We start from the raw sequence: 12,827 nt of genomic DNA, 5'->3' as shown, positions 1-12,827 counted from the left end.
TCACCGCAGCATTTATACATTTCATTTAGACTACTGAAGTTCTACTTGTCAAAGAAAAATCAAACGAGTCCTACTCTTGATTCTAAATAACTCTGTTGTTTACCAATGAAATAAAACAAAAGATTAAGATAATGTAACCAATGCATGGCAGATGTTACGGAGCGAGTTTCATTAGCTTTGTGCAAAGGGGTGAGATTTAAACGCCACAAAAAAAAAATACTCGCTTTCAGAATCTGCCACTTTTGACTTGGCGTCCTCCAGCGTCGATACACCGCTGGAGACGTTGGTGGAAGGCGCGTGCTGCGACGGAAGGCTTCTGAAGGAATGCGCGATAACCCATGATGTCATTGCACACCTCCTCGATCGTTTGGGGCAACACACGATCGAGGTGTGTAAAGACATCAGGGGTGATCCTGCATTCCACCAGAAGATTTCGACCGCAGCAGGCGCCATCCGCTACCGTCTACAGCACTGTATCGACATTCTGAAAGTGATTATTTTTGTTCGTATGGCGTTTACATATCACCCTCCTGCACAAAGCTGATCAAACTCACTCCATAAAATGTGTCATGCCTTGTTACATGATCTAAATCACAATGGTTGGATTCTGTTGGTAAACAACAGAGTTATTTATGATCAAAAAAGTAGGACATGTTTTTGGTTGACACGTAGTATTTAGTTGCATTATGGCTATATTCAGTATAAGAAATCGTCTCTCATCATTTCTTGATCCATTCTGCGCATCTGTTTGGAAAGAACAAAATATAAAGTCATTGCACTAAAAACTAAAGGTTTGGTTAGGCCCTATATACTCAGAACTGATGTAATATTGTTCGCAATGCCAAGAGGATTGTATGTACTACGTGTTGTAAAACAGTACACACGCATTTGGAAAGTTGGCACCGCGAGGTAAGCATTTGTAATAGAAAACAAAGTGTACTTACCAGTGCTGGGCCTGGTATCATGTATGGAGAGTAAGGCCCCGAGAAGCCGTCCTCTCTACGATAGTTAGTACTATAGTCATAGGCCCCATAGAATGCGCGTGCGTCGTCCATTGATCCATCGTCCATTGCCTGCATTGTCATGGCAAACAGCACACAAAGTGTTAGTACCACTTAGTAAGTGCCACTTAATAACAAAAATAGTGCTTAATTAAAAAAAAGTAAGTGTTCTTACTTCAAAGTTCAAAGTTTTGTGATCGGAAAAATACTCTGTGTACATAATTAAGTTCACCAAAGAAATGACTTTGAAAAGTACTACATAAATGAATTGGAGAGCACTCCCTTTAGAACATGAACAAAGGCCTTTGTGATTCGGCTTGTTGTGTGAATATTTAACATCATGCTTACCGAGATGGTGCGGGGCATGATAGCAGGACGAGTCCAATTCCTCACTCCGTAGCGATAACGCTGTCTGGCATGGTCCATATCCTATTTGGAATAAATGGTAGGGATTTACAAAAGTTGCACAGAATACAAATGTTGCAAAGGCTTTCGGTCGCAAAAGTAATAACTGAAAAAAAGTGAAACTACATTGGTCCCTTTTATCATTCAGCGTTTGCCAGACTTGAGAGCAAAGTACTAGAAAATTTGGCTGACTTGATACTTGTTTGCGCGTGATAATACAATAACCGAGTTGTATCATGACATGTTAAATAAAGATGGCACATTAATCCATGATTGATGTATTTAGTCCTTCAGGCTTTGCACATTTGTTACAACTGATCATATAGTAACCAACTGATAATGTATCACCTACCGATACTGTCTTGACCGCTAATGTAACAACAATCGACTGATAGTGTTAGTACATTTTTACTACACTTTCGGTCGATTTCTGTTATATTATCGGTTAGTGGTACAGTATCGGTCAATTTTTGTGACATTATCGGTTGGTGATACATTATCCGTTGGTTACTACATTATCAGTTGTAATACACATTCTTTCATAAGCTATTAATTGTTCCTCAATTACAGTCGATTGTGTAAACATTACTGTGCCAAATATTGTCAATGGAAGCTCCATATCCAGTTTACCTGTTGTGCAAAACGTCTACGTCGTTGAGAAGCAGAGCGACCTGCCTTGATAACGCAAGCGCATAGCATGACAACAATGCTGCATAACAGGAGTGCACCGGCTGTAGTGACAGTGGCAATGATTCCTCCGTTCCCAGGTTCATCTGGTTTATAAAATCAATCGGAATAAACATCCCTTACTATTCATTATGCAACCTAAATGCTACTGAATAAATACACCATGTCCTCGATTGAACGTATTTCACTCTAAAACGTCTCGTCCCTAGTTTCAATCAGTGGAAGTGAATTTTCTATTTTGGGAAATAAAAGATTGCATGGAGCAACGAAAAAAATTAATAATTTGAGACCTTGAATTGAAAAATCATCAGGATTGTATCAATGCTTTTCACAAGCCAGTCCGTGGGTCGTCAATTGTGTCGTTTAAACCTATTCACACCGAACTCGCTTATCGAGATGAACAAAACATTCCACAATTTAACCGTTGAACAAAAGGCCATTTGATTCATATTGGTATTTATTATTGGCAAACATTCAATATTGAAGCGAGTGTCTCTTGTTGTCATTCGCCATTTGCCCTATTGGGCACACATTTCGCACCTGTTTCCTCGCAGGAGGTTCCCGTGTAACCATCCGGGCACCTAAGAAATGATAACAATTTGAGTAAGTTAATGATTACAACTATTAATAAGCATCTTTTTTTTACTCGTTTAATTTGCCTTAACATTTTCAATTGTCCTCAACTCAGTGACTTTCTTACCTTAGTAAGATAATCTTTAATTAATCTTCGAAATTGAAGAGATGTTCAAATTACAGCTTAATTCACATCATATCAGAAGACTTGTGACAGCATAAGAATATATAATAACCAAGCCATTAGAGAAATTATCTAAGTTTCAAGTGCACGACGTTTTCATTTAAAAAAAAAGATTTGCAGAACTTACTCGCACGTATACACATAATCTGGGAAACTTCCAGTTCGTGTACAATCGCCTCCATTTTGACAGCGATATGCCGGACAAGCTTCAGTCCGGGCTGTGTTATAAATACAAACATGAAAAGAGGAACTCAGAAGACACCATTTGACTTACAATTACATGTACTTTTAAACTAACAAACTATTGTTGTTTATATTTTGTTTATTGCGTCAGAGCAAACGGATTTGGAAGTTAGCATTTTGTACAGATCAAGTCCTAGACAATTCATTCATGCAATAGTTTTTGCATTACTATATTTTTATCTTGTAATGAAATGAATGATTCCGTACATGCACCATGTCATTTTGTCTCACAAACATAAAACAGACCTTTGAGGAAAGACATTTTAGATAAATATCTGGTGAAAACCTCTGAAATTAAACAGGAACAGAATTGCCTATACGTGGAGCGAATAGAACGCTGTTGTGATGCCACACTATGGGCTGAAAATAAACGAACATGAATCACAAGTCGGCTTATTTAAGGCACGTTTGCGCATGTTGCAATACTTATATATCAAAAACAAAATACTTTGAGGTATAATTCAAGTTGCATAACGGCTTCAATTAATATGACATTTACTTCTTGCACCCAAGAATTGCGTTGTTTTATCGCGCCCAAAGATGTGGCATATTTCCATTATATTCGCTCGGGAATGAATTGGACCTAGCTTAAAAAAAAAAAAAACATTTATGGGCAAGGTGCACTCTCAAATCGATTTAATACATACCTGTCACGACTAAGCCCGATGGATCAATGGTGAGTGAGTTGTCTATCTGTCCGTTATTGGCAATCGCGTCGTCGCGAAGCACTTCTCTGATAGTTGCACTCTCGATGACGGAGTTGAGAGGGAATCTTGCCACACCATTCACCAACAAACTCCCGTCACGAACCGAGATCACTACATAATCCACTACATTGGATGTCCTGGGTGACCTGCGAAGGGCTGCAATCACCTATCATGATGCGTCAAAAAGCACAGTAAATAAAAATTATAAACAAAAATGTTGCATTACTGAAACTAATTAAAAGTCTAAATGATATATAAGAGGAAACAAATTACTGCAAATAGTCCAAACTTGACCAACAGAATTTGGGACAATGAAGCGAAAAAGTAATCATATTAAAATGACAACAATATAGACAGAGATATTCACGGGACGATGCTTGGGGAAAAGACAATTGTACAAGTGAAAGCTACCAACAAAATCAGCAAATGTTCACAACTTATACTTTATATATTTAAAGGAAGACCTTTGTGAAACAGCGCCATTTTGTGCTGGGACCTCTTTACCAAATGATGTCAACTGGAAAGATCGTTACATATCAGAATAAGAACGTTCACACAATTATAACTTAAAATGTGCTGCGTTTGCGTAATTACCACGCGAACGAAACTTCGAGGTGTAAGATGTTGGTTCTCAAAGGTAAAGATCCCATAGCCATTACTGGCCGTAGGGGCAGTGGGATGTTAGAGGTCCGCTGCGTCTTGGGCGCGGCATATGAGTGGCGGGGCCCAGTCCTCTCCTCTCGCCGTCTTACCTTCCCTGAACGAATCAGGTACGCATTTTACTGTTGGGTTATCAGAGAGTTTTTGGTCCGAATGGGATTTGAACCGCCAACCTTCCACTCCGTAGCTCCACGCTCTAACCGCTCGGCTACGTTTTTAAGCATTACTTAAACAACTGGAGATAAGTAATAGTGCGTACGGATCCCCTGCAGTTTGTATAATTCTCTGAAGTTCCCAAATGGACCTTAGTCACGAGGAAGCAATTTTTGGTCGTGTTCACTGAATGTATTTTATAAATTGTGAACTGTTGATTGGGATGGTGCCAGACTGTTTATGCATTCTAGCTCGACTTTCACTTTGTTTTAAATGTGGCTAAAAACATTAGGGTATTTTTCATCACAATTTTTTAATTATTCATCAGAGCAGACTGGTATTAATTTGAAATTAACTTTATGCCTTGCTTTCATTTCTCTCTTTAAGTTCCAAAAATGAAGATTTTACCTCGCTTTCACTTTAATATGGCCGACTCATGAATAACGCCAATAGCAGACAATCATATTTTATGTCACCCCTTGACTCTTTGGTTCAAAACGCGATGCTTGAAAATAAACAAAGGCCAAAAACTAGTGCAACGTCAAATGTTAATAGCATTTTTGGGCGTGCTATCAAATAAATGTTCAATAGACATTTGGCGGATCTCCTGTGGCAGAAACCTTTGAAATAAGATCAGTGAGAAATCTAAAAGAATATATTGTAACCAGACTATGTTCTGATCGACTTCACCGTGACACAAGCTGTTAGATTCAAAATTTAATATTTGGGCACTGTGTACTTACTGCCTGGCGAATAATGATCACTACATCACGAAACTCCTGCGAGTTGCTGTCTGCGAGTCGAGAATTGAAGACCGCAGGTGCACCGTTCAGTTCAAGAATCCGTAACTGACAGCTGAACTCCATCGTCGGTTGTTCGATTGGTGCTTCTGTTGTTGCAATCACTCCTCTCCCTCCATCCCCTCCGGTCCCTCCGGCTGAAAGAAAAGGCAAGATATAATGGTCGATTCAGGAAAATGTACATCAACAGGTCTTTTGGTTTGCCTGAATGTCTTTAGGTAACTACTGAATAAGAAAAAGATAACTCGGCAACAGAAAAGCTTAATGCTATTTTGAAAGTTTTAGCCAAACAAATAAATTTCATATAAAAAGGCGCACTTGAAATTGATTCCTACTCTGTTTACCACGTTTTTTGCACCAATAGACTACCTTGAATTGTATTAATTTTACATATAACTTTCATGAGGTACTGTTGTTATCGAAACCATCAATGCAGAAATATTGGTTTTGTCGCTTGTGACTGTAATGCAATAGTGATGGTCTTGTAATGGCTCGACAACCAGCTGGCATGCAACTGGATTTAATATCTTACCTTCAGTAACAGCCATTGATGGTGAAGTGGACGACTCCCCATCGTCCCCTCCATTCCCTCCGTCTGCAGTAGAGGTCTGGTCGTTCATTGCGTCTGTGGTTGCAATCCCTCCGTCTCCTCCATCCCCTCCGTTTGCTGCAGTAGATGTTTGGACGATCGAGGTATCCGTTGACATAACGCTAGTGACTCGCTCAACAGTTGATAGCTCCGAAGCTGCTTCTGTAACGGATGTCTGGTCGATCACTGTGTCTGTTGTTGCAATCCCACCGTCTACTCTATCCTCTCCGTTTGTTGTAGTTGGAGTTGATAGCCCAGGTGTTGCTCCTGTGGATGTTTGCTGGACTAAGGCACTTGTTGTTGCAACGTCGGTCATTTGTTCACTAGTGGATAGCTCTTCCATTGCTTCTGTAGTGGTCATTTGGTCGGTCGTGGGGACAAGTGGTAAATCACCTGTTGTGAAGTTCGTTAATGGATTATTAGTGGTTTTAAAATCAAACTACGTCAGAGTTGTCACATTTCAGAGGATACTACGAAATGAGTTTACATTTTCTTTCTCGTCCAGGAAACATGCATGATTTTTCTTAAATACCTACAAGGAACTAGATGATCAAACTCTAAGTTTGGTTGATGTCATTGAACGTTTTGAACAAACGTTAAATAGTCCTTTTAAATGTTTATGTTGATGGTCTTCTACAGTCTCGTTGTCATGTATGTCGTAGTGCTTGGTTTTTGTTTCAGGTTTTGTGTGTGTCGAAGATGACAAAATTTCAAAGTATTGGCTGCACCGTTTATCCTCACGTTAGTACTATCATCATTGTAATTAAATACATAATTGTGTAACACTGCGTCAATGTACGATTTCCTTTTGTGTTATAAGTAATTATATAATATTGAATGGCTTTGAGAGGGATACAAGAATATATTGCACGAGTTATAACAAATGCCCGGATGACTACAATATCAATGCTATATCAATAAAGTACCCGGATGATTTCAATTATATTTGATATATCATCCGGGTACTCTTTACAAAGCCTTCAATACGCTGATTTATTTTTACCACTAGAAGCCTGATAAATAATTGTCTTCATGCAAACTTGAATCCTCCATCCTGATTGGTCGATCCATGACAACAGCAGTGTGATATGAGGCTGTATTGCACGGTTCAAATTGCACCCTGCGTATTGCGCTATTTCAAGATTCGAGCGACATTCCAGCTGCATGCACTACACCGCTGAAATGTTCGTGTAAAGTGTGCTCGTTCCAACTGTACTGCGCGTCAACTTTGCGTGAAGATAAATTCCTTATCACGCTCGCGCTCGTGGAACACGGAAAATGTAGTGGGACACAGACGCACTACATCATTCCGTCATCCACTCGCACTCGCGGGATAACTTATATTATCTTCAAGTAAACTTGAATCCTCGATTCTGATTGGTCGATCCATGGCAACAACAGTGTGATATGAGGCTGTAGTGCACGGTTCATGTCGCACCCTGCGTATTGCGCTATTCCAAGATGCGAGCGACACTCCAACCGCCTTCGTCCTCTTGGTATGAGGGACACAGGCGCACTTCATTATTCCGTGTTCCACTCGCGCTTGAGGGATAACTAATATAATAAATAATATTTTGTTTAAAGCCCGAGTCCATCATTTGCAGCTATCCAAAATAGTAACCGGCGTAATTATTGTTGAAAAACATACTGGTTGAAAGATAGTAAGGGGATTAAACTCCCTGTGAAATTATCCTTTCTGGTAAGCTCTCATTTTGAAGAAATCAACAAAAGAAGGCATTTTAAGAAGCACCGTAGGAAAATTTAAATTAGTTGTTCGTTTTGTTATTCGGCGCAGCGCGCACAAGCATTGGAACGACGCACAGGAGGGCGCGGTTGCTATAATTCGTTGGATCAGTGCGCAACATCGCGTAAAGCTGCAATTCAAAACAATTCGAAACATGATTTAGCAACTTTTGATTTGAAATTGAGATCCTAGAATGCTGTTTTTCTCGGAATACGAAGCTGAAGCTGAGCTGAAACTTCATCAAGTAAGTTGTTCAGTATCCTTCATTAAATTTTGAACACTTTGTTGCTTCAAACGAACAAAATGCACTAATTACAAATGATGGACTATAGCTTTAAAGCAATAGTCCATCATTTGTAATTTGTGCATTTTGTTCGTTTGAAGCAACAACAGTGTTCAAAATCTAATGAAGGATACTGAAAAACTAACCTGATGAAGTTTCAGCTCAGCTTCAGCGGTATATTCCGAGAAAAACAGCATTCTAGGATCTCAATTTCAAATCAAAAGTTGCTGAATCATGTTTTGAATTGGGCCTGAATTCAGCGTCCGAGACACGTTCTCACTGAGCCGGTTGCAGCTATCCGGTTCGTTAGTGTGACGTCACCTCCAGCACTTTCTGCACGTTTGGAACCGGAAGTTAACGCAGCTCGAGCGTTTGCAGCCAATTGGCGCTAGTAATCCGTGGTGTGCGCGCGTGTATGACGTTTTTACTAACGAACCGGATACGCGATGCCGCGCACTGATCCGACGAATTATAGAACCGCACGCGCGTGTGCGTCGTGCCAATGCTTGCTTGCGCTTCGCCGAATAACAAAACGAACTACTAATTAAAATTTTCCTACGGTGCGTCTTAAGACGTCTTAAGACGCACCGTTGGAAAGGCCTTCTTTCGTTGATTACTTCAAAATGACAGCTTGCCAGCAAGAAAAACTTCACAGGGAGTTTAGACCACTTACTATCTTTCAACCAAGTATGTTTTTTTTCAGCAAGAATTACGCCAGTTACTTTTCTGATGGCTGCAAATGATGGACTATAGCTTTAAATGTGTGTGAATATAAATTTCACATGCATTGAAGACGGCACACTTTGCTCGAGACGGACATAACCCAAATTAGCATATCTTAATGAATGGTGTTGTGACGGAATAGTAGCTGACGAACAACAAAAACGGTTTCAATAAATTAAGTCAAAATTACTAATGAAAGGGAGCTGATAGCTCTAGTGGAGCACGACCATTATAATGAGGATTTGTTGAGGATATTTATCACATATTGTAACGATTTCTTTTTTTCAAAACGATCAAATGTGACCTGGGGTTGATAACGTTAATAATGTCCTCTTCATTTCATGCTTGCTGATAACTTGATTGTTGATCATCAACAACTGGTGCCTGCCTGTTCGACACAAATATCGTTGAAACCCGAGCTGCAGCAATTGGAATCCAGACCACAACAAAAATGCAAATCTGTAATAACATTCAAAAACAAATATGTTCAAATTTAATACAGTCTCATGGCAAGGAAATTAAACAAACACAAACCTATGTTAGTAGTTATTGCCACGTCATCGATTGCGATATCCGATCTAAAGTTACCACCACGGTGCGCCTGAATTCTTATTCCGAAGCTTGAAGTCTGGTTCATTAACAATACCTCTGCCTTAAGCCACATAGGACCATCTGTCTGCTGCCCAACCCAACCAACGATGGGCTCATTACCGGGTAATTTTGAGACATTCAGACCACCTAGAATTTCAGTGAGAAAAATAAGAGGCCGAACAATAGTAACTCTATATTACATTCAATAGAATATTGAGTAATATTTAACCCTATTATGACACATAATGTATTCTTTGGAGCGCTTTTACCAAACGGCATAACAATATCATAAAATTACTATGACTAAGATTTTAATGTGTTACCATAACCGCTTCTTTGGTATGTCGACGATTGCCATAGCAACCGATTCAAAACATTAGTAGCAATACAAAAACAAAAACAAAAACATTGAAATAAAATAAAGGGTTTAGATAAGAAAAAAGTTCAACAAATTGTATTCTAGACAAACACTAGCTGTTTCGGCTGTTGGAAATGACTCTGTGACAAGTGATGACGACATCATAACGTCACTTCAAATTTCATCTATAACACATCCCAGTCTACCAGTTACAACCATATCGGACGTAACGTCCATTTATTGATATAGGCCTAGGCCTTAGAGAAAACAATGCCCCTTTAATGTGACGTCACATGACATGTGATGACATCACTTGAATGTTCATCTACACATCCCGGCATAGGTACAAGTTACAACCAAATCGAACGTATAGATTTAGATATGGGCACTAGAAAAAATGCCATTTAATGTGACGTCATATGAAATGGGATGACTTCACTTGAATTGTCATGTATAACACTTCCCGATATAGGTACATATCAGGTAGACAACCCATTTGGACGTAGAAAAAAAGTGTCCCTTTAAGGTGACGTCACAAAACATATGATGACGTCATAATGACGTCACTTAAATTTGTATCTATAACACATCTTAGTACAGGTATATATCAAGTTACAACTAAATGGAACCTAAAGTTCTTTAAATATATGCCTTAGAAAATAGCCAAAGTGTACTAGTGGAAAGAAAACGTGTACAAACCCTATGGAGAAAAGTCTGGAAAAAAAGGAGAGAAAAACAGCTAATGATGTAGATCCGTTAAAAAAATAGGTTCAGCGCCCTTTAACAGTATATATGTAGTGTCAAATGTTGATTAAATGTTAAATGAATAACATACACGTAGAACAACTGTACCAAATTAGTGTTTGAATATAAAACGATAAATTATGCCCTCAGCAAAATTTAAAAATAACGGGCCTGATAACTTTCACATAAAGAAATCTAATTTGGATCATTCTGAAGTTGAACGACGGTTCTCTAAAACTGAACCGACACTGTCGCTCCAAATTCTGAGAAAAATCTTCAGATAAAATTATATGAAACAGTTCAAATTAGAAAAAAAACCACGAAGTTGGGTTAAACAAAAATGACTGCCGACAACAACTGGCCCTACAAATCCCAAATACGACAGTGATAATATATAGACATGTAGTTGACAAAAGCATAAAGAGTTAAAAGCCTATTGATTATATCAGCGATGTTACTGATAACTTTTGGGTTTCATCCTCCAACAGTTAACTTTCAAATTCAATCTAAACCAAAATATGTAGGCAGTAGGCTATATTTTTAAGGCCGAATCGAGGCCCTGTTGCGATGCCATTTTGTTTTTGTCTGTTTAGGAAGTCCGCCGAAACAGCTCTTGTTTTCGTTACTTCTTGTTTTCGTTACTTGTTTTTGTGTGTCTTACTTCATTTTTTCTTTGTTCCACCTAAAATCCCATAGACTTTGAACCTGTAAAGTGCCTGCCGGCACTTTAGACATATACAGTCACATCACAACTAAACCTAATATAGACAAATACCTCATAACTAAGACCCATATAGAAGAGTGACGTCATCGTGACGTCATTGTGGGTCGTGTGGCGTCATCTTAAAGGCGCATTATTCAATGACCTGTATCTAGAGAACTATAAATCAGATTGGGTTGAATGTTTGTATACTATGAACATCTTATCCCTTCAATTTCATTTATAAAGGTCCATATTTCCGTGAAAAGAATATTTAAGTGATGTTTCACGGACATTTACATGGGGCTTATATAGGACTAATCCTGTAAGGGTATTTTCACGGATTTTTAATAACCCTGGCCACTGAGGATTATCATTAGTTATACGTAACGGTACACTGGGTCTATCTCCATGGGTAAACAAAGGACTTTCTTAAGGGTTTTTTTCACGGACTCCTAATCTTGCGTAGTATGTTGAAAAAACCGTGAAAATTTAGTTTACTGTAATTTCAAGGGAAAATGGCTCTTTAACGAATTCTTAAGGGGTGAAGATGTTCATAGTGTATATAGACGTGTTATAGATAATAAAAAAATGCGGTGACGTTATGATGACGTCAGCGTGTTACTTATTATGGCTTGTTAAATTTTTGAACCTTCAAGCATACAGAACGAACAGAACATGCTCACGAACAGAACATGCTAAAACTCAAAATTATTTTTATTAGGTTTGTTAGGCAAAAGATATATGCACAAAATTTGGGAAATTGTGTGACGCCATCATGACATCATCAATTTCTTTTATTTTTGTATTTTTTTTTGGGGGGGGGGTTGTTCTTTTTACACAAAAAGGGAAGGTCAAATTGTCATTAAACTGGTTTGGTAGGTAGACAGTGTTATCAGTATGCAAATTACAAAATCACGTCACAATGACATCGTCAGCTGATATTTTAGAATTTTTTTAACTTTTAAAATGTTGTTTCACTTATAAAATTTGACATTGTCTTTAATCGGATCAACTCCAAACTTATCAAACACAAAGACGGCATACCAAATGTGTGCATTGATAAGTGACGTCACAGTGACGTAATCATGGGTCAAGTGACGTCATCTTCAAGGTCCATTTGAAAGTACCAAATCTAGATAACTACAAGGCTGATCAGGTTGAAACTTAGTATGCGTACATTCGCAGGCTTGTGTTCTTGGTCACGATTGACGTTACGCCATGATGACGTCAGCCTACTATTTCATCTGGATTTTTGAATTGTTTAATATGTTCAGCAATGTATGTGCATTCTTTTCTGTATCTAACCAACAAATCATGCTAATATCTTAATTCGCTTTGTAACATGTAAGGTAGGTCATGATCATCAGCACAAAATTGTCAACAAAATGTGTGACGTCATTACGATGTTATAAATTTTTCATTTATGAAAGGACACAATGTCAATCTGTTATGGAACTTTGTTTGTTCTGATCATTTATACATGACTAGACTTCACATAAATTTCTACAAGTAAAAAACACCCATACAAATGGACAAACAAAAATACGGAAAAGCACTTTGTTCTGTTCATGGAACATACATGCTGTGGCCTGGACTACCAAACCGAAGTTGCTCATTGTAGTTTAGTCTGTTTATATCCCACAAACAAAAAGCGTCGTTATAGCATATCATTACCCCAA

The 12,827-nt window shown here is 38.5% G+C and overlaps 1 protein-coding gene across 1 annotated transcript; it reads right to left on the bottom strand.

The window, feature by feature from the left end:
* Positions 1-538: 538 nt before the first annotated feature.
* LOC119726094 lies at positions 539-5,540 on the bottom strand. Its single transcript, XM_038197707.1, has 8 exons — positions 5,357-5,540; positions 3,741-3,966; positions 2,978-3,068; positions 2,634-2,674; positions 2,037-2,179; positions 1,350-1,430; positions 945-1,073; positions 539-744 (listed from the first exon to the last, which is right to left on the bottom strand). The coding sequence occupies exons 1-8, from the start codon at positions 5,477-5,479 to the stop codon at positions 697-699; spliced, it is 882 nt and encodes a 293-aa protein (XP_038053635.1). The 5' UTR covers positions 5,480-5,540; the 3' UTR covers positions 539-696.
* Positions 5,541-12,827: the final 7,287 nt, after the last annotated feature.

This window comes from Patiria miniata, unplaced genomic scaffold (genome assembly GCF_015706575.1).
Source record: "Patiria miniata isolate m_02_andy unplaced genomic scaffold, ASM1570657v1 HiC_scaffold_19, whole genome shotgun sequence".
Classification (NCBI taxonomy): Eukaryota; Metazoa; Echinodermata; class Asteroidea; order Valvatida; family Asterinidae; genus Patiria; species Patiria miniata.
Note: the sequence above shows the minus strand (reverse complement) of the source record. Positions and strands in the feature narration are given on the sequence as shown.